General features: G+C 36.2%; 1 protein-coding gene across 2 annotated transcripts in view; it reads left to right on the top strand.

Annotated features, from left to right (window-relative positions):
• The window catches only part of Retreg1 (reticulophagy regulator 1), a 140,414-nt gene extending 119,472 nt beyond the window's left edge, over positions 1-20,942 (top strand). For both annotated transcript variants that reach the window (XM_015497367.2, XM_048800085.1), the window contains 6 exons: positions 11,010-11,136; positions 13,378-13,462; positions 15,267-15,404; positions 16,146-16,210; positions 16,443-16,569; positions 18,711-20,942. In XM_015497367.2, the coding sequence (XP_015352853.2) occupies positions 11,010-11,136; positions 13,378-13,462; positions 15,267-15,404; positions 16,146-16,210; positions 16,443-16,569; positions 18,711-19,204 (1,036 nt within the window). In that variant the 3' untranslated portion in view covers positions 19,205-20,942. The remainder of the gene's footprint in view (positions 1-11,009; positions 11,137-13,377; positions 13,463-15,266; positions 15,405-16,145; positions 16,211-16,442; positions 16,570-18,710) is intronic.
• The last annotated feature ends 1,071 nt before the right edge of the window (positions 20,943-22,013 follow it).

Genomic DNA, 22,013 nt, shown 5'->3' with positions numbered 1-22,013 from the left:
CATCCCTGTCTTGTTCCAGATTTTAGAGGGAATGCCTTCAGTTTTTCTCCATTCAGAATGATGCTAGCCTGAGGCTTAGCATAGATTGCTTTTACAATATTGAGGTATGTTCCTGTTATCCCTAGTTTTTCTAGAGTTTTGAACATAAAGGGATGCTGTACTTTGTCGAATGCTTTTTCCGCATCTATCGAGATGATCATATGGTTCTTGCTTTTAAGTCTATTGATGTGGTGAATGACATTTATTGATTTCCGTATATTGAACCAGGGGATGCTAATTTTTAAAAATGAGTTTTCCTGAGCAAATAAAAAATGTGAATGGAAATGAAATGTTTATAGAAACTCCTTAAATCATATACAGAGTATACAATGACTCTTATCCTGGTAAGTAGAAATACTTGAAGGCCTAATCCTTTTCATTCAAATTCTGGTTTCCATTCATGTGTGTAACAAAGTAGAGGAAGTATATTCCTGTAAACAATGCTCTCTAAATCAGGCAAGCTGTATTAAGTTTTATAATTTTATTTTTCTAAAGATCCTATCATTAAGGGAAATAATTTCTTTTGGAATTTACCCTCACTCCATAATGTCAGCCACTGCTCATCCACTCCAGGAAGTCTCCTCCATGGTAAGACATTTCATATTTCTCTCCTAGGCATCCCTTGCCTCTCAAAGCCTATTTCCAGACTCTTGAAGTGCTTTGAAACACAACCTTATACCGTCCTCTTTCTTGTTTGTCCCCTCTGCACCCCTTAGATGACGCCCCACCTTCCTTGCATGGTGTTGAGAATTGCATTAGGCTAGTTTGCCATTAATCCATGCACTATCCACACAGTAGCCTATTGTCATTCTGCTTTGGAAGGATGGTGATGGCACATTTAGCAAGCACTGAGACATCACAATGAGACTTATTTTTTCTGTGACTGATGAGGATGTGATCCTCTTGTTGAGGGCATATTCCTTTAAAAGCCACTAATTGTGTCATGCTAAGAGAAACGAGAGATGTACTTTTTGAAGAAAGGATTAAGGTGGGAATATGGCCTCCAGTTCAGCAGTCTTGCATCTTGGTTGACTCTTTCTATGAGTGCTAGTCACACCAGGTTTGTTATACTCCAGGCTATCCCTTGTTAGTGTAAAGTCTGACAGCAGATTCTACAAACAAAATTAATTTGAATTGACCTTCATAATAAAGGCACTTTGGAAGAACTTGGCAATTCAGTCTGTTAAGACTATATATATCCCTGCTCAGGCCCACTGAGATTGGCACAATCTCTAACAAGCAAAATGAGGAACTATATTGTGAATATTGTTTGCAGTATAGAAACATGTTTTAAAATATCACCACAATTTTCTCATAATTAGGACAAAGGTAAAAAAAATCGGGGGGGGGGGGGAATATTTACTTTTGGGTCTAACTGCAGTAAATCCTGGATTATAGTTTATTGAAAATTGTTTCTCAAATAGAATAGGAAGGCTAATATTCAAGTTAGCAAATTTGCTTCACAATCACAATTTCCATTTTCCTCGAGGAATGTTTCTTGACTCTATTATCTTTCCTCAAGGATAAAGTAGAAATCTTTTCTTCCCCAGAGATACTGTTTGGGGTAGATGTTGGCATTCACAGATGAAAGAGTGTTTCATCTTCTGCCTGTGTCAAGTAGATGCCTGTCCTATCTGCCGTGGAATCAACACTGTTGATGCCCTGGGCTTACAGAAGTCTAGTTATTAAAAAATTAACAGAAGTGCATGTTGTCAGCTGCTTGGCTGGCAGCTGTTCAGTGTCATCCTTCCAAAGGCTCCGGATGATTGGTGGACCACCCAGGGAAGCAGCAGTACTTACTTTGGGACAGAGGGGGATAAGACAATTGTACAAAATAAGTAACTGATCTCTGGTTCATTTCAAAGTCAGTATAAAAAGAGAGTACCCCAAATAGAACACCAAAGTACCCCAAAGAAGGTGGGGCTCAGCTTCCCTGGGCAGCAAGAGCAGGCACTCACTGGTGCCTGTCTGTCCCTGGCCTTGAGAGGAGGAGCTGCTCACATAGCTAATTGGTCTGAGAAAGTGAAAGCTTCAAATTGAGTGCTATGTAATTTCTTAATCTTGTGTTTGCTTATTTAATACTCCGGTTGACACATCCTATTTGCTTTGTCATGGTTCTAATTTGGTGAGTGTTTATGCAGAGAAGTATATCCCTGTTCTTATTTTTTCTCCTACATAAACTCAATCATGATGGAACATAATAAGTATCCAAAGGATTAAAAAAAATTCTAACACATTACACTTAAGAAATGTTAAAATCTGTAACCAGATATTAACTGACCTTTCTAAGAAAGATTCACAGGAATTAATATCAACAGATGTTCACTACTAATTGAGAGCATGAGACCCTTAGTCACTAGCTGAGAATGAAAGGTCTCTAAGCCAGAGCATATTTATAAGTGTAATGGTTGCAGCAGTTGTCTGCACAGTTACTAGGTCACAACTTAGGTTATAACAAATCCTTTTTCTTTTTTCTTTTTTTTTTTTTTTTTGATATTCAATATGTGACGTTGACATAACTAACTTTCTAAAAAAATATATTGTTTAGCCTCCATATCCACTACATATTTTTAATAAAATCACAAATAGTGTGAAGTAATGTATATTCGTGGGAAGTGTTATGCCAGAGATCTTATACATGTATTTAATAATGATTACTGCACTATGGATGGATTGTAGAAATATGAAAAACTCAAAAAATGACTAGAAAGAAGCTTGTGTGGGGGGGGGAGAGAGAAAGAGAGAGAGGAAGATAGATACAAACAGACAATATCTGAAAGTGTTTTCCACTGGAGTGAGATTGCCCTGCAAAAACTTGAAAAAATAAATAAAAAGGGACTTGTTTTTCTCTGTCCCATGTTCAGATTTGGGAATTGTTTATTTCACATTCTGATATCCTCAACTTAAGAGGGACAAGTTCCTTTCTCCACTGGCACCACAAATGCATTAATACCCCTAGTACTCATGGACCAGGGATCTCATGAAGAAGTCAATCATTCAGTTTTGCCAGAAGGAATCCTACATGAATTAATGATTTCCAGTTCCAGAAAAATATTGAAACTTATGAAGCATATTTCTTAATTGCCTAATTTTGAAGGTAGTTTAATTGCCCATTTGCAAAGAAGAACTAGTTCATATAAATTAAATTTGGTTTCTAAATTTTTAAGAGGACTTTTTGTTTATTATTTTTTATATTTTTATACATATAGAGAGGGATATGTACTAATTATTGCTAACATGTAATGTACAGAAACATTCAAATGAATGAATAAGGGCTGGGGATGTGGCTCAAGTGGTAGCACACTCGCCTAGCATGTGTGAGGCACTGGGTTTGATTCTCAGCACCACATAAAAATAAAATAAAGATATTGTGTCCACCTAAAACTAAAAAATAAATATATACATGACTGCATGACCAATGTAATTCTGCAACCTGTACACTCAGAAAAATGAGAAATTATATCCCATCTGATTCAAATGTATAATATGTCAAGATCATTGTACTGTCATGTGTAACTAATTAAAACAAATTTAAAAAATAATATATGTAAATTTAAAAAAATTTTAAAAAAGAGTGAATAAAAAGCATACAGGATGTCATTAACTACTAGTTAACATTGTTAACTATTTTTGATATTTTCGTTTTTGGATGTTTACCACTTATAATTCTTTTATTCATTAAATTTTTTTTTTTTTGAATTGGGGATCAAAACCAGGGCCGCTTTTTACCGTGGAGCTACATCTCCAGCCCTTTTGATTTTTTTTTTTTTTTTTTTTTTTTTTTTCATTTTGAGAAGAGTCTCATCCATTTGCTTAGGGCCTCATTAAATTGCTGATCCTCCTGCCTCAGCCTCCTGAGTTGCTGGGATTACAGACATGTGCCACCATACTTGGCTCATTCAATGATTTTGAGGGCCTCATGGATGTCAGTCTCTATTAGCTACTGAAAACAGATCAGCATCCAAGAATTCCTTCATGGAATGTGAAGTCTGATGGTGAGTCTACATTGAAAACAGCATCTAAATCAGTTACAATAGACAATTGCTACAGGAGAACAACACAGGATGCTATGGAGATCAAACAAGGAGATTCTTCCCAGCTATTTTCTCTTGGGTATAATGGAGAGAACAGTAGTCCTTCGTGCAGGGTGTTGTAATGGCTGGGGGGTGGAGAGGGGATCTTAGGAAACAGTGCTGGGGTGGGGTACACTGTTTGATGTGATACCTGGTACACAATGAGACCTCAGCAAATAGCAGCAGAAGTTTTGACTGCCATGCACAAGTACAATAATTTAGGCTCGAGAAGCTAGGCTCAGATTATGAAAAGCTGATGGGCTTTAAAAGAAAAAATACGAATCTAAACTTCTGTGCCCAAGTTTTACCAGGGAACGAAGGCTGCTTTTTTGATCTTTCTTTTGCTACTTATTTAGCTTAGTTGACCCCAAACCCTGTTCATGTTACAGCTCTGAAGTTCTTTCCCTCTGATTCCTACACTCCAGTCTGGAGTGTTTTCCTGCCTCTCACCACACAGTTGCGTTCTAGTTCCATGGATCAATTCCCTATTCCATTGTGTATTAGTTCTGTGACCTTGAGCCAATTAGTCAATGAATTTGGGCCTTTATCTCATCTGTTAGACAAGAATAATAAGTAAAACTTCACTCACAGGTTGAGGATTGATGAGATAGGAAGTTTATAAGAGGCCCAGCAGTGCCCCATGCCTGGAGAGTGAGCCATTCTTATTTCATGCTGACTGTGACCCCCTTTACTTGAATTGTTAATAAACTGCTTTTATTTGAATAAGTATTCAAGTAAGCTGTTTGCAGCTTTTCTTTCAACGAAAAATTGCCACCGAAATGAAAGAGTCATGCTAATTGGTGCAATTTTAGCCTGTAACTTTCTAATAGTTATCTTTATCTCATAATTAATATAAAGCTTTCCATTGTGTCTGCCGAGAAATGCAGCAATATACTTTGTGTCACAAATGCCAGAAACCAAACTGCCAAAAGCTTAAGGCACACAGAAATTGACTCTAATCATGGGGGTGTTCATGGATGGATTTGCTTTTGCACCTTGCCACTTGGGCCTAACCACACCATTAGGATTCATTCATATGCTCTCTCCCTCACCTGCATCCACTTACTCCAGATTGTCTGTCTTTTGTAATTATTTTCTCAAATGAAAAGTTTAAGAATATGTGAAAGAATGTGAGCAGCCAATTTGGAAAGCAGTATGGAGATTCCTTGGAAAGCTGGGAATGGAACCACCATTTGACCCAGCTATTCCCCTTCTTGGACTATACCCAAAAGACCTAAAAAGAGCATACTACAGGGACACGGCCACATCAATGTTTATAGCAGCACAATTCACAATAGCTAGAAGGTGGAAAAACCTAGATGCCCTTCAATAGATGAATGGATTTAAAAAATGTGGCATTTGTACACAATGGAATATTACTCAGCACTAAAAAATAACAAGATCATGGCATTTGCAGGGAAATGGATGGCATTAGAGCAGATTATGCTAAGTGAAGTTAGCCAATCCCTAAAAAACAAATGCCGAATGTCTTCTCTGATATAAGGGGGGGTGACTCAAAATGGGATAGGGAGGAAGAGCATGAGATGAAGACTACCACTAAATAGGGAAGAGAGGTGGGAGGGAAAAAAGAGGGAGAAAGGGAGTTGCACGGAAGATGGAAGGAGAACCTCATTGTTATACAGAATACATATATGATGTTGTGATGAGAAAAAGAAAAAAAGTGTGTCACATTAGATTGGATAGAGAGAAATGATGGGAGAGGAGGGGAGGAGTAGGGGGGATAGGAAGGGCAGCAGAATAGAATAGACATTATGATTGATGTATGTACATTCCATATATGTATTATATGTCAAAATACATTCTGGTGTCATGTATGACTAAAAAAAATAAAAATAAATCATGGCAAAAATAAATAAATAAATAAAATAAGAATAAAAAATAGGAAAAGAAAAAAGAATTTGAACATTGATATATTTAAAAAATATAAATTTTGCTTTGAAAAATAGCTTTCAGCTGTTTATATTACTTGGACTTTTAAATTCACTAGGATATGACTACACAATTCATTTTTCTGTATTACCTGTAAAATGTACTATAATGAAAAGATCTTGTATTTAACAGGTTCCCTTCACATATCCAATTCTCAACTTAGTTTTCAAATTTATTTTTGTTCAATAGCACTAGATACAATTAAGTGCCATTTTAAAAAGGTAAGTTTCACATATGAGAGTGTATGCACACATGCACGTTTTGAATCATGCTGGGTCACATCTAGAAATAAGTGTATTTTTTAGGGCTGTGCCTTTGTCATCTCTAAATATCTGGAGCTAGGAATGGTAACAGTTAATGTACCTAGTAACAGTTAATGTGTCTATTTATTAAATGAACAGAAGTGAAGTGAGGGGATACCAAGAGACATTATTTTTCCCCTACCAACATTCATCTGTTTCAGCATCTTTTTCAAGTGCTCAAAGACACTTGGAGTGAAAGAGAGGAATCAGGCTGCTACAATATGTCCTCTCTTACAGAATGACAATGTGTTTTTAAGGAGTACAACTGTCACATTTCCTGGTTGTTTAGCTTCCTCTAATGGACAGTACTGTGCACTGCATTCTGAAACTGGACAAAGTGCCCAAGAACTCATGTGTGTACCTATTAAACTACAGAGAAACAAATCTTTTAATACAATATTTAAACGTCAGTTTTGGTAACTGTATCTTTCAGTTTTGGTAACTGTATCTTTAAAGTACAATGATTTAAAAGATACACATGAAAGAAAAAAAGTAAAATCATTCAGATCCCTATTTGACCATTGAGTTGTTTGATTTATAACAAAACCTACCACTTTGTATTCGTGCAATGTATTCATACAAATGATGGTTGAATTACTTAAAAAATAAGTTTTATTCTTTTGGGGCTTGCTTTTAAGACTTGCTAGGTGGGACCAAAGAAGCATTTAGTTCAAAACTGATTATTCTGTGCAATGAGACATGACCCTGATGAACACTCCACCAATATCCAATGAGGTTTTCCAGTTGGTGGGACAAGGAGTCATTCTTGGCACAAGCACTGATCCTTCTGGTCCTTTCTAATGGCTTTTTTCCTGGCTTCCTGGTTCTTCAAATATGTATGCTGGTCAGTCCTCATTAAAGGCTCCAGGGGCCACCCCTGCAGATCCTGCTCTCTGCACAGCATCTACTTCCTCATCTTGTGTTGTGCCAACTCTGGTCTCTTGGGTGTCCTCTTTGGATCCTCAACTCTGTCTCCTCAACTCAGGGACCTGGTGGGTTTCACTTATCTGAGGCCTGGAGACCTGTAGGGCAGGAGCTGGTCTCAAGACTCCCTCATTGGTTTCCTGTCCCTCAGGGGTCACTGTCCTTCCTTGTATAAAGCCCAGGGTCCTCAACATCATTGCTTCATCTGTTTTGTCTGGTTTTTTCCTTTGTACGTGTTTGGTTGTTTAAGGAGGGAGGGTAAAACAGGTAGGTCCCTGCCACACCATCTTGCCTAGAAGCATGTTTCCCTACTTTTTATTTGTGAATGGGAATTCGATGGAAATTTCTCTCAGGTGTTTCTCACAGTGACTTTAGGGTAAGGCACATGTGCCTCAGAACCTCCGGGATACTTGTTAAAAACGAAGGTTTCTGATCTTCACCCAGGCCTGCTCCACCAGAATCTCCTGAGTAAGGCTCAGACAGTGCTGTTTGAATAGCTCCGTGTTACACACACCCAATTTTATGAACATCACGAAAGGCCTGCTTTGGCCAAACTACCAACTAGCTGTATTCTAACAGGGATCTGCAGAAATTTTACCTGAAAGCTGAAGTCCTTTGTGTGGATGCAGTGAGGCTGCTTGCCTGAGGAGCGACCCGACTAATTTTTATTTCCTTAGGCAGGTGACCATGTTCCTCAGCCACTGAAAAAGGACTTTGCCCTGGCTTGGGTTTCTTTGGTAAATAATTGCTTATGTTGATTACAAAATGTCCTTTGTCAAAAACACCTGACCAGTTTTTCTTAAGAAGGAAAACAACCAAATGGCCTCTGCTAGAGCCTTTACTGGGAAGCATTTGCAGCTGCTGGTACTTGGGCAAAGGCCACGTGAAACTGGTGCGGCCTTAAGGAGGCTGGAGCTACAGGAACTTCTCCCTGAGTACCACGGAAACTGGACTCACTGAGTATGATGAGTTGTGGTTGGTGGCCATGAATGGTGACTCCTGTGTCCTTATCTTGTGGCTGGAGTGTGCAGCAGTTCCCTGCTTAATGAAGGCAAGAGTGTGAGTGTGAGAGGAAGTTGGAAGGAGGGTGAACAGAAGGGAAGACCTATGAGAGCATGAGCCTCATTTCTCTTTGCACTGAAAATGATATGTCCCCTCTGAAAGTAAGGAGGCAATGTTAATAGGAAACAGGATTTTCTCCCTTAGATGAGTTTCAATCACAGAGAACTTGTACTTTTGGTTAAGAACTTGGTAAAAATCTCAAACTGTTTTGAAGGCTAAAGTGTATTTTATTTCCTTGTTACTTGGGCCTTGCATTATAGACCAATTAGTGCCAAGGATGGTGGGAAGATAGCCACATGCCATGGGAAAGACCTGCTTTCCAAATCTTGTCCAGTATTCACAAGAGATCCTTTCTCTGGTTATGTGTTTCCCAAGCAAGGCTCTCTAGGAAAACCTAGAGTCCCATTATGGAGCAACTCTGTGTGTGTGCAGACGTCATCTGTATTAAACGTCAACCAACCACCAAGCACAAATCTTAGTTTCCGCTGAGTATTTGGATTCTGCACATGAAGTGCTGTGCTTTCCTGGAAAGGGTTGGTCCTACGTGATGCCACGTTGGTCAGTCACACCCCATCCCCACTTGTTCTAGAAAGGAGCAGGAAGAACATCTAGTGTTCCTTCTCATTCTGAATTACAATGTGGTCTCTTTGAAGGACGCCTTTGAGTTTATTGTTTCTTTGAAGAGAGCATGTTTTAAAATGAATAGAATTGTACTGGGAATCAGGAATCTTTAAAAGATACTTTAAAATAATCTTTAAAATATTTTGATATTCAAAACCTTTCATTATGCTTTTAAATGATTTTGGTTAGAATTATATATTTGTCAAATAGTTCAGTTGGACCTTTAAATGTTCCCAATACAGAAAGCAGAAATGAAGAATTGTGGCCCACTGACCTGACCAGTAGCCAAGCCTATGTATATACATACCCATATGTCTATGCATATGTCTTCTTCCTGGAGTGGTTGTTTCTTGCTTTTATCTCACTGAGATTCTCATGTAAAAAAAAAATGCAGGGACACACACAGCACGCTCAACAGGATCTCACAATGCCCCATATTTCTGGAGTCTGTGCCGATTTGTTGTCTAAGAAGAAAGACGACAATTTAATAACTTTATATTGTCTTTGCCATGCAGTTCTTGCTCTCCAGTAAAATAAAAATCCTTTCCCATGAAGCATATATATATATAGGCAAGATTTTGTTACAGACAGTGGCTTTTTAGTCATGCATTCTTATTATTTCAGGAAGTTTGAAGTCACTAGGAATGCAAACCTGGTGCATATTTGACCACCAGTTTAAGTAGCATGCTTAGTGATTCCAGACAGGGTAGTGCTGATGCTTACACAACACTCCTGGGCAGTGAGGCAGCCCCAAAAGGTCATTTCTCATGACAGGCAGGAACTCATTTGACAAATCCCTACCTGGTGGAATAACATCATTCTGGAAAATTGATAGTTCAGTGACTCTCTGGCAGAGCATCAATTGAGGCAAAGGCAAAGGGAAAAAGGAATATATCGCCCCCCCTGCCTTTTTAAATTTTATTACACTAGGATTAAAATTTACACTTCAAAAGGAATTTTAATTAATTTGCAAATTGCTTTACTATTCAAAATATATTTAAAAGTAACAATCTATGTATATAGTTTCTGTGAGATTGAACATCATGGGCCAAGGTCACTTTGATTTGTTTTAGAAGTATTGGGGTTGAAGCCAGAGCTCGGCCTCATCCTGATGCCCTTACAATTGTAACTCAGATGAGAGTTCACTAATAGTTCTTGGAATATTTAAATGGGTTACTACTGCAAGAATCCTTATAATTTTAGGAACTTGCATATGTTCTTCTTCCTGGAGTGATTGTTTTTTGCTTTTAGCTCACTGAGATTCTCATGGCAAAACGAGTTCAGGGACACACACAGCACACTGCCTGGTCTCTGCATCACATTCAACACATTCTAGATGATGATCAGGAAAAGATACATCAGAAATACGGGGCATTGTGAGATCCTGTTGAGTGTACCAGTTGTCTGTGTAGTTGACCAACTACCATACATACTGAAAATACATTATTGGTATTTAGTATTAATAATGATTATATGCTTAGTACCTAAGTTTCTTTAAAAGTACTGTGTCTTTCTGATCTGTACAGTTTAAAAGTTTCTAACAAACATATAAGGCCTTGTATGATCTAGCTCATCTCCTGCTTCCTGAGCTTTATATGTTATATTTCTCCTGACTTTGTTGGATCCACAGTAGGGTTAGTAGGGTGGCACTTTAGCCCTTTCCCATTCCAGCTCTTTCTCTACATATATCTACATTTTTCTATCTGAACACGGGGGTAAACTGCTAATCCATTTCAGATATGAGCTCAAAACTGACTTCCTTGGTTAATAATATCCCAAAGCCCCAACCCTGTCCTCCTCCTCTCTTCAGTGTTTCCCTTATTGTAATTAGATGATTTATTATCTCTTGGCATATGAGCTTCATGAGGCAAGTATCTGACTGGTTCATCTCTGAATTCACAGGGCTTTTCCAGAGAGTAAGGCCAACAGTAGATGCTCAAACAATATTTGCTGAAGCCATGGATGTTGAGTAAATCATCTAAAGCTTGTACTTTTTGTTAAGAACCAAAAACATTTTTTTTTCTTTTCGTCTCCTTAGCTGGGAAGTCATCAATTCCAAACCGGATGAAAGACCCAGACTCAGCCACTGTATTGCAGAATCATGGATGAATTTCAGCATATTTCTTCAAGAAATGTCTCTTTTTAAACAGCAGAGCCCTGGAAAGGCAAGTTTTCTAGTACAAGAGTGTGTTCTAAATGTGCAATGTACATTTATCACATGCTTTTATCATAAACATTCTCTAATTCTTAATACACAGGGAACATATGGCTGAAAAGCTGGAATCAGCAAGGCTCAGTAACTTTAGTATGTGCCGGGCCGTGGTGGTACACAACACCTGTAATCCCAGCAACTCAGGAGGCTGAGGCAGGATTGAAAGTTCGACACTAGTCTTAGCAATTTAGTGAGATCTTGTCTCAAAATAGAAAATAAAAAGGTCTGGGAGTGTAGCTCAGTATTAAAGCATCCCTGGTTCTACCCCTAGTACCAAAATTTTTTTTGAAATTATATATCATATACATTTATTTAGCTTATTAATTGAATGGTGATTAGTCTGTATCAGCCAAACCAAGAAGGAAAAAAAATGTCTTATTTAGAATTTCATTCATGTTTAATGGCCCATTTTCTGAGGTCAAAGGGACATGAATTGAACACACAGTCCTTTAAGGTACTTTCAGAGGTAACAGTGTGTCACTTTCATTCTGAAAATTGGAGACTTGTATGGTTTATTTAACAAATAAAACTTTTGGCCAAAACATTCCTTATGATTATGTAAGTGGAACAAGTGTTTTCCTAATTTAAGAAAAACCCCACTGGGTGAGTCTAAAGGATTGGAAAGCAATATCCTGAGCAAGAGCAAACAACCTCGGTTGTGACTGATAGTCTTTGTAGTCAGGATGAACTGCAGAACCACTGACAGGCCTTGTTAGATATTCAAGGGTGGTTGGAATGAAGAGTATAAGTGTCAGCATTTGTGATCCCTGTCATTGTACTATGTATAGAGGTCTCATGACTTTGCTATTATTGAATAATAGAACTGTGCTTGGAAAGAATTGGAGCATATTGGAATGGCAGTGTTGTCTTCCATGGGAATTTTTAATCATTGAAGGTAACTTTAAGAATAGATATCTATTAGGGGCATGATGTATTTTTGGTGGTTATTTTACTCAACTGATTAAAGGTATTTCAGAAGATTCTAAGCTTTAAACTTCTGCCCTGCATTGTATCAGTGTACCTCAGGTCCATCAACTGAAGATGATGATGCTACAAAATCTAAGGGATAATAAGAAACTGCTTTGCGAAACTCAATTCTGGATATAGTTATGCTATTATATTTGTTCCTTCAATTTTCTGCAGCTCTTCCTCAAACATTTAATTTTAGAATTCCACATTTCTTCTAGGGCCCTTGATGTTTCAGAAATTGCTGTTAATTTTATTTCACAAGTAATTCTATACTCCTTTTAGCTAGTTAACTTATAAACACTATGCCAAAGAATGGAAAAACAAAGTTAGCCTGAAATTTAGACTCCTTGCTTTCTCTTATTCAGTTACTGAACAGAGATTTGTATTTCTTCCTCCCATGTCTGTTTTCCTTACTACAAAGTCCACTAATGAATTTTTCTTGCTTATCAACTTAATTTAATACCTCCATTTAAAGATAAAGACATAAGAAGAGGAAGATTTTAAGACTGGAGTGTGTAAATCAAGTGAAAACTTTAATAAGAGATTTTTTTGGTCTTGATCTTTCTAATGGGAATTAAGGAAATCTTCTGTAGATTTAAAAAACAATTTTCTTAAAACAACCAAGTTTTTTTTTTTAATTGACAGAAGGAAAGTGATCAGATTCACAACAGGAGTTTCATTTCATTTGTAGTTGGTTCCTAGGTGTCCTAAAAGTGGATAAAGTCTATTAGGAAGGAGGATCACAATGACCATAGTTTATCTTAGTTTACCAGCTGTGAAATTAATTAGATTGGTGTAGATGCCTCTAATTTCTGTAACATTTTTTGCTGTGTTTATAAATTTGGATGGGCTTACAGTTGTAGTTTAAAATTGCTGACTTAGTTATCTGACTGCATTACTTCCATTAACTGAGGCAGAGTAAAAGAAGTTTCTAGGATAAGTTCTCTTTAGATTTCTTGCAGCTGGCAGTAACACAGTCACAGGCATGAGTAATGACAGTCATCATTTTCAGGGCAAAAAATTAACTCCTCTGCTCTCAACATGATATATTATGAGTGTTAAAGTGAACTAAGGATGTTGAATGTCTGTGTACCAAGAGTGCTGTTTGAAACCATTTGCCATAATCTGATAGGTCACATATAGATAAATGATAGCATGTGTATTCTGTGCTCCAAATGTCTTAGTTTTGTGCATAACTGTCCCCTGTTATTTCTATTACTTCTAGTTTTGTCTCCTGGTCTGCAGTGTGTGCACATTTTTTACAATCTTGGGAAGTTACATTCCTGGGGTTATACTCAGCTATCTACTGTGTAAGTATAATAGAACATTTGGCTAATTTATATGATGCACATGTCATCATTTAGAGGTCAGTAGACCTCCCATAGTTTGGAAGAGGAGGGATGAGTTCTTCCTTATAAAACAAGATGCTTATCTTTAATCTCCTGCACAAAGTTTCTCTTATTTTCCCCCCTAGAAAGGTATTTATATTTTAAAATTGGAAGAATGGCTGCAAAAGCCAGGATCATAAGTAATTACTTATTTTTATGTTAAATTATGTCAGTAAAACTGTACCCCCCCCCAATATACCAACACTTTTTTTGCCTTGTATGAGTTCTGTGGTTCAAAAAAATAAAAGCACAATGAGATCTCATTGACCTCCACCAGAATGGCTAAAATTAAAAATACTGACCATATCAAGTATTAAGAAGGACACGGAGCCCCTGGAATTCTCATTAACTGTGGGTAGATACGGTACAGTCACTTTGGATAACAATTTGGCAGTTTCTAGTGTATGACCCAGCTGCCCCACAGATAGGTGTTTATCCAAGAGAAACAAATGTTCATAGCAGATTCATTTGTAGGAGCCAAAAGTGGAGTGTAATCTATATGACCATATGACCAGATGAATGCATGAACTGTGGTATATTAGAATAAAGAATTAACCAAAAATCGATATATGAAACACTATGGATAAATCTCAAAATAATTAGGTTGAGTGGGAATTAGGGTGAGTTGACTGTATGATTTTATTTATATATAATTTTAGAAAATTAAAGGTAACCTTTATTGGCAAAGCTGGTTAGCAGTTGCCTATGGTCAAGTTGTGTGACTGCAGGCAAAAGAGAAGGTTCATACAAACATGAAGGCACTTTGGGGGTAGTAGTTACGTTCACTATGGGTTGTGGTGATGGTTTCTCAGTGTACGTGTATGTCAGAGCTTACCAAGTTGACAAATATCTAGCTGGTACAAGTCTTTGTATGTCAACTATATTTCAAAAGTGCTGCTACAGAAGTGTAGATTTTCTTCTTTTCCTGAAACATGAAGATCTGTCACTGCTACCTTTTTATAGGGCAGGCACTCCCTACTTATTTTCCCATTTTATTACACTGGCTTTTAAAATTCACATGATTCCTCAGCATTGAGATATTTCCTAAGAACAACAGAGAAATAATCACTAAGGAATATAATACATTCAGTTTGGCAATCCTTTTTTCTTATAGTATTTCTAATGTATAACACAAATGGCAAATGATTGGAACTCAAATCCAATCTTCCAAATAGAACTCTCAGAAAATATCAACCACTGGATCAGCATTGTTTAGGAGAAAAAGAAGACAAGTGCTGGGGAAGGAGGAACATGGGCAAGGTATTTTTCAGAAGATTTGCACTCATCTTTTACTGCACAACGACCCAAAGCAACACTATTAGTATCAGTGCTATTGAGGCAAGGATCATAGATAACAAGAACCTTCCCATGGTAAAATGTCATTAAATAAACAGAGGTGAAGTTTAACTCAGGACACTGCCTGAAAAACATACAACCTTTCTATAGGTTTTAAGATAAAAGGATTAAGGTGAGGAAGTTGATCTGATTGCAAGTCTACAAGACAGTGCCTCTGTGTGTGTGTGTGTGTGTACATGTACGTACTAAAACATATTTCATGACAAGGAAGAATAGAAATTAGGAAATGAACCTAATTAGGAAAAGGCATTATCCTAAGAAAAAGAATTCTATTTTTCAATAAAGAAAACAGTATTTTGTGAAATACTAAGATGTAAACTTTTGTAAGGAAGTGCATTTTACCCATATTCTCTTCCTTCTTATATTTCAGTACTGTTTGCGTTTTTGTGTCCACTGTTTAAATGTAATGATATTGGACAAAAAATCTACAGCAAAATCAAGTCAGTTCTGTTGAAACTAGATTTTGGAATTGGAGAATATATTAATCAGAAGAAACGAGAGAGATCTGGTAGGTAAAGTTTGAATTTTAGATTCTATGCATCAAGTAAGACATTAGCAGGCTACTTGTTACAAAATTGCCTTTATACATTTCAGGGTGCATTTAGCCTTTTACTAAATATGATTATAGAAGCTAATCCCCCAAAATAATATATGTGGTCTTTTCCTATTTAGGCTTTATTCTTTTCACAAATACACAATTAACTTTGACTTTTTAATCAAAATTTTTAAGAGAGGGAGAAAAGATTTCCTTATCTTGCTATTTATTATATGTGGTGAACAATTGCAAATAAAAAAATGCCATTGGTAGGGATAAGAGTGGAGTGAAATAACAGGGGAAGGAAAATAGAGAAAAAACCAATATGATCATTTTAAAATTTTAACTTGGTATATGACCTTATAAGTTCTCAAACTATATTGTGCATCAGAATCACCTGGACAAATTGGGGAAATATAGATTGTGGGTCCCAACCCAGAATTTGTGAATCAGTAGACTAAGAATCTGTATTGATAAAAAGTTCCTAGAGATGATGATGATGATGATATTGGTTCATGCTATGAGAACCACTAGTAGGTACTGTTTCCTTTGAAAAGCAAACACTTGCAAATATGTGAAATTTCTTAAGCAAACATTTAATGGTAGGGAGGCATTGGAGAATAAGGGGAATATGGGGTAAGAATATATGATAAAATAAATACACTAAGTCTAAGCTTGACAGGAAACTGAAAGCTTTCAAATTTTTTTCAACAGAAGCAGAAAAAGAAAAAAGTCACAAAGATGACAGTGAATTAGACTTTTCAGCTCTTTGTCCTAAGGTATTTTTGTTTAGTTTTCAATATGTTTATGTGGTTTGGTTGTACATTTATTTACATGAATCAAGGCTGAATGATTTCCTGATAGACTCTTCCTATTTTATTTGAACAAACTCAAAGAAAAATACTCATAACTTTGTTTTTATTATTATGGCATTTCAGGGGTTAGTGTGGGTTTTTCATAAGATTTTCCTTTGCAGTTTAAAATGTGCTACTGGTATGTCTATTAATACAGATTAGCCTCACGGTTGCTGCCAAAGAGTTATCTGTGTCTGACACAGATGTCTCAGAAGTATCCTGGACTGATAATGGGACCTTCAACCTTTCTGAAGGTTATACTCCACAGACAGACACTTCTGACGGTATGCTCATATTTCTGGATACTCTTCTTATTATGGAGTAAAAGTAAAAATATTTAACTTCTGTCAATCATGAATGGATAAATAAAATGTGTATATCTCTACAGTGGAATCTTACTGGTCTGTAATAAAGTAATGTACTGGGCTGGGGGTATAGCTCAGAGATGGAGTGCTTGCCCAACATGGGCCCCAGGTTTGATTCCCAGCATTGGGGGCGGGGGAGGTAGATAAGCCAGACACAAATGGCCACATATTGTATGATTCCATTTACAAGAAATGTCCAGAATAAATAAGTTAATATATGAGAAAGTAGGCTAGTGGTTTCTAGGGACTAGCAGAGAGAAAGATGGTGTTAATTAGTAGGTCTTTTTGGAGTAATACAAGTGTTCTAGAATTAATGGTAATGATTGTACAGCTTTGTGAATATACTAAAAAAACACTGCACTGTATATTTTAAAAGGATGAATTTTATGGTATGTGAATTACATCTCAAAAATGGTTATTTTAAAGAAACATGAGAAAAAATGTCTATGCCAAAATCTGTCTTTATTTTGAAAACTATGTATATACATAGTTTTTGAAAATATATATATATTTATATAATTTTTTAATATATAAATTACCTTATGAAATGTCTGGCAGCATTCCTTGTAGCATTAATGGGAAGAGGGAAAGAAGAAATCTGATTTTATATATTTGGCCCTGGTATTTATTAAAAGAGATTAAAGTATGGAGGGCAAGTTCCCCTGAGTAAAGCCAATTCCAGAGTTTCTCATGTTTATCTTCAAGGTTAATCAAGTCTCTTTGTTTTTTATAGCTAGGTAAAATGCAATTTAAAGTAGTAGAGTAAAAATTGAATTTAATAATATAAATTCCATCCATAACATAAGTTGAGTCAATGCTTATGCAATAACTTAACTTTTGCTAGTCTCATTGGATTAATTGTCCAATTGGACCTTCTTTTCAATGGTCTCAGCCATATACTGAACATATGAGCAGATTATATGGAAGAGGATAAGTAACCTGGTTTTATAATTACTTTCCCAAAATACATGTTCTGTAGGAGGGAGGGAGGGAGGCTATGAAGTGTGTGAAAGATGGGTTTGGAGGTTGGGAGACCCAAGTGTAGTCTTGCCTTGCTAGTAGCTTACTGTATGACCTTAAACAGATGACATAATTTTTGTGGACCTCAATTTTGTCGTATTTAAAGTGCATTAGAACAAGAGGAACAGTGAAGTTCACTTAAGGTCTATAAGCTTTTGGTTCTTGTTCACTCAAGGTCTGTAAGCTTTTGGTATCTACAACTGAGGTCATATTTTAAAGACAAGAATAACAATCACTTTGTTTTAACCATCCCATCTCAGATTTATGTAACAAAAGGGACAACAACCATCCAATCAACATATAGGGATTTCATTAATAGATTTGATTTCCAACCACTTTTGCAAGGAGTTCACTGTTACACTGAAAGATTTTCTATGAAAAGTAAATCAGTCTATCCCTCATGTGACATTGCTTACAAATATCATGAATCTTGGCATGGCCAGTTTCAGCTATATTGATGGAGAGCCAAATGCTTCCATAAGCTCTTGGGTTGAACTGGAACAGAGAGGGCAGGAGCTTCTTTTCATTGCTTTAAACAGTCACAGGTTATAGATATGGAAGAAAATCTCCATGTATGAAATGCTCAGGCTGGATAATAACCAAAAGGTGATGTATCAGAATCCATGAATACCTCCAATTCACATATTTTTAAATTTTGTGATCGTGCATATTCCCAGTGGCTTAAGATAATTCCCACTTTAGGGGCAGGATGGAATTTTTACGATGAACACCTGAACTTTAGTCAAATCCTAAAGCTCATATTAGACAAGCTGAATATTAAGTGATAATTGCAACGTTTTGTGCTTAAGAGGCAAGTTAAAAGCTATAGGTGGACATACAATATTTATGGACTTGTGGAGAGCTAGTGTCACAGATTTGGGAAGGGTCCAATACGTTGTTAAATTGATTTAGGTTGACTCCAGAGGCTAGATTAATGTCAAGGTTGCCTGGAAAGTTCAAATCAAAGTCAGATTTTAGACAGCTCTTATTTTAAATTTGTTTTGGTGCTTAAATATGAACTTCTATTATGCACTTCACAGATCTTGACCGGCCTAGTGAGGAAGTTTTCTCTCGAGATCTTTCAGATTTTCCATCTCTAGAAAATGGCACGGGAACAAATGATGAAGATGAATTAAGCCTTGGCTTGCCCACTGAGCTCAAGAAAAAAAAGGAACATCTGGAAAGTGGTCACAGACCAAGCAAAGAGAGACAATCAGCAGCTGGTCTCACCCTTCCTCTGAACAGTGACCAAACTTTCCACTTGATGAGCAACCTGGCCGGGAACGTCATCACAGCTGCAGTGACTGCTGCTATTAAAGACCAGCTAGAGAGTGCTCAGCAAGTACTTGCTCAAGCTGCACCCAGCCCAGGGGAGGACACAGACACTGAAGAAGGTGATGACTTTGAATTACTTGACCAGTCAGAGCTGGATCAAATTGAGAGTGAATTGGGACTTACACAAGACCAGGAAGCAGATGCACAGCAAAGTAAGAAGTCTTCAGGCTTCCTTTCAAATTTCCTTGGAGGCCATTAATCTGGGAATCAGCCTCCAGCAGCACAGATAAACCACCAAAAAATTTCACACAAGACAAAAAAAAAAAAAAAAAGACAAAAAAAAAAGGAAAAAAAAAATTGAACTGTGAGCTTTAATGATTACTTTAGATTTTTATTTTCCCTTCTGCAGTGAATTAATTGGATATATATCAGCTGACACTGATAGATTGATATTTCTGATAGTTATTTTTACGTAATAAGCATGGAAATGAACTTTATATATATATAAATATATATAAATACTGTGTTGTCAGAAAATATTAGGGGTTGTTTTTAAAGCATAAAGAAAAGAATACCCAAATACCAAATTATTAAGATCCTTCTATATAAGTATTCTCTATTTTTACTTATAATTAATTTTTAAGCATGCAAAATTTTGTTGTCACTGAAAAATATTAATAATTGTGAATTCATGTTGTATCCGCTCCCTTACTCCTAATACTTGCAAACAGTTAAAAAATAAAACCTGATAGACTTCAATATAAAAAAGACAAATTATCAGGATGTCTTTAGTTGAAGGATTTGGGAAATACTATGAAAATTAATTTCCTAGGAAATATTTTTAAAACATACTTAAGCGCTATGGGTAAGCTGAAACATTTCCATGTTCTCTCTGTAGAACAGAGGCTTAATTGTAAAGTGGCATTCTACATTGTAGACACAGGCTTAATTGTAAGGTGGCATTCTACATTGATTGCCATCTCTAGGCTTGCAGTGGGTGGTATTAACCCATAGAGAGTGAGTAGTTACGTATCACATAGATGGTGGTTATGATGCAAACAGAGATTCAGCTGTTTTATTGTTCAGTTTTGTCATGTTTGTAATAGGAGTGTTGTAAGTACAGGTCTATTCTGCCTGTTTAGACTTAAGTTAAACCTTCATCTTTTATATTGTTTCATAGAAAGAGTCTCCTAAAATCGTGAAACTAGTTCTTGATATGTTCTATGAGTGATGTGGTCATCAGCAATAAAAAAAAGTGACTTTTTCTTATTTGTTAGATAGAAGAGAGGAACTTGCTTGGCTTTAAAGTGTGTTTATTTGCCATTGAAGTCTAAATATGTAATCTGTTTCTTATTGGGAAGTTAAATATATATTTTACTTAAAATTTTTTGGTCACCTATAATCAAATTTGACTTGCAGTTTAAAACAAAGGACTAAAAAGCAGAAACCAAGATAGCTTTTGTTTTTGTGATACAGACTTTTAGTAATGTTGAGGGACCATGTCAGCAACTATCTATAAACTCATAAATCTTCAGTTAGAGCTGGCATTTCTGCAGATGCACAGACATCTGAGATCCTCAGAAAGGAAGGATAATCTAAGAATATAGGAAATCAGCATTCCCCTCCTTTCATTGTATCTCTTATATTTCTAAAAATGAATTATAGGTTTTAATGTAGAATCTTATTTATTTTTTCTTTCTGAGGTATTAAAATATCTAGACTGAATTTTGCCAAATGTTAAAGGGAGAAAAGTTACTGAAAACTTCGAACATTTGCTTTTTGTGACTAAGCTTATGTTTCATTAGTGCCTCATGACTGTGTTTGATGTCCCTTATTGATACTAAGTGAGCCTGTGCCTTCATTATCTTGCCCATTTTGGTACAAATGTCAACCTGTGTTAGAAAATCTCTGACTGTGGGTTTTGGAAGAATATACCTGAATTCTACTCAATAAGTTTCTGGACATGAAGAAAAATACAGTCACATATTTATAAAATAGTTGTTACCTGGATTCTTTTTTTTATGTGTGTGTTTCTTAAGAAAAAATTCTTGGTCATGAAGTCAAAAGGTTTAAAGGCCATTTCAATTTCTTCACTGAAAAAAAAAAAAACAAGAAGAATTTAAATTTTAATATCCAGGAAATTAAACTATGTAAGTCACTGAATAAGCCTATAAGAAGTACAATTCAAGGGCTAGTAATGTGTAATGGTATGAGCAATAGATCTATAACAAAATGTTACAAACTAAAAAAGGGTTCGGGTATGGGAAGCTGGTAGGGTAGAAAAATGTGTCATCAGCACTATAGAGGAAACATACCAGCTCTTTATAGACCATAGCATTATAAGCACATATGTAATTTAATAGTATTTTTACAAAAGTATATGAATACAAATTTACACAATACATTAATGGTACTTTTTACAAAACTTTTAATGCAAACACAGGGGTGTTGACAAGGGTTTTTTGTGTGTGAATTTTGGAGAAGGGCACTTTCTGCTTTTAAGCTATAGTAACAAATAAACCCTGCGACTGATCCAGTCTTGTGGGGGTGACATATCTTTTACCATGAAATCCATAAAAGATGCAATATTTCTTCAATATCTAAAAAAAGAAAAAAAGAACTGACAAAAAAAATGGCTTGTAGTATCTACGTGGAATGAAGTCATTAAAATGTGAACTGTGGATTTTTTTCTTTTCAAATTGTAGAGGACCTGTCAAGAAGTTTTGCTTACTTCCAACAGAAAGTGCTGACCAAAATCATAAAAGGGAATAGCATATATTTATCACGTATTTTGATCTAAAACAATAAAGCAGTGCTCAAAAAGTTGGTTTGCTTTGGAAGCAAAGGCTTGGACAGGCTCATTCTACAATGCCTTTGCTTTTGCCTTACCCTAAAATCTTCAAAAGTGATTTTTAAAAACTACCCCTCCCTAATTTAGTAGAATTAGTATTTTATTTTATTTACAAGGTTTTTGAAATTAGCAAATATTCTCAACATATTTAAGGCATCTCACTCTTACTTAAAACAAGTGCCTTTCTTCCTTTAAAAAAGTGGCAAATGCCAGCAAG

Source organism: Marmota marmota, unplaced genomic scaffold (assembly GCF_001458135.2).
Source record: "Marmota marmota marmota unplaced genomic scaffold, marMar, whole genome shotgun sequence".
Lineage (NCBI taxonomy): Eukaryota > Metazoa > Chordata > Mammalia > Rodentia > Sciuridae > Marmota > Marmota marmota.
The sequence above is the reverse complement of the archived record's forward strand: the minus strand, read 5'-3'. Positions and strand labels throughout refer to the sequence as shown.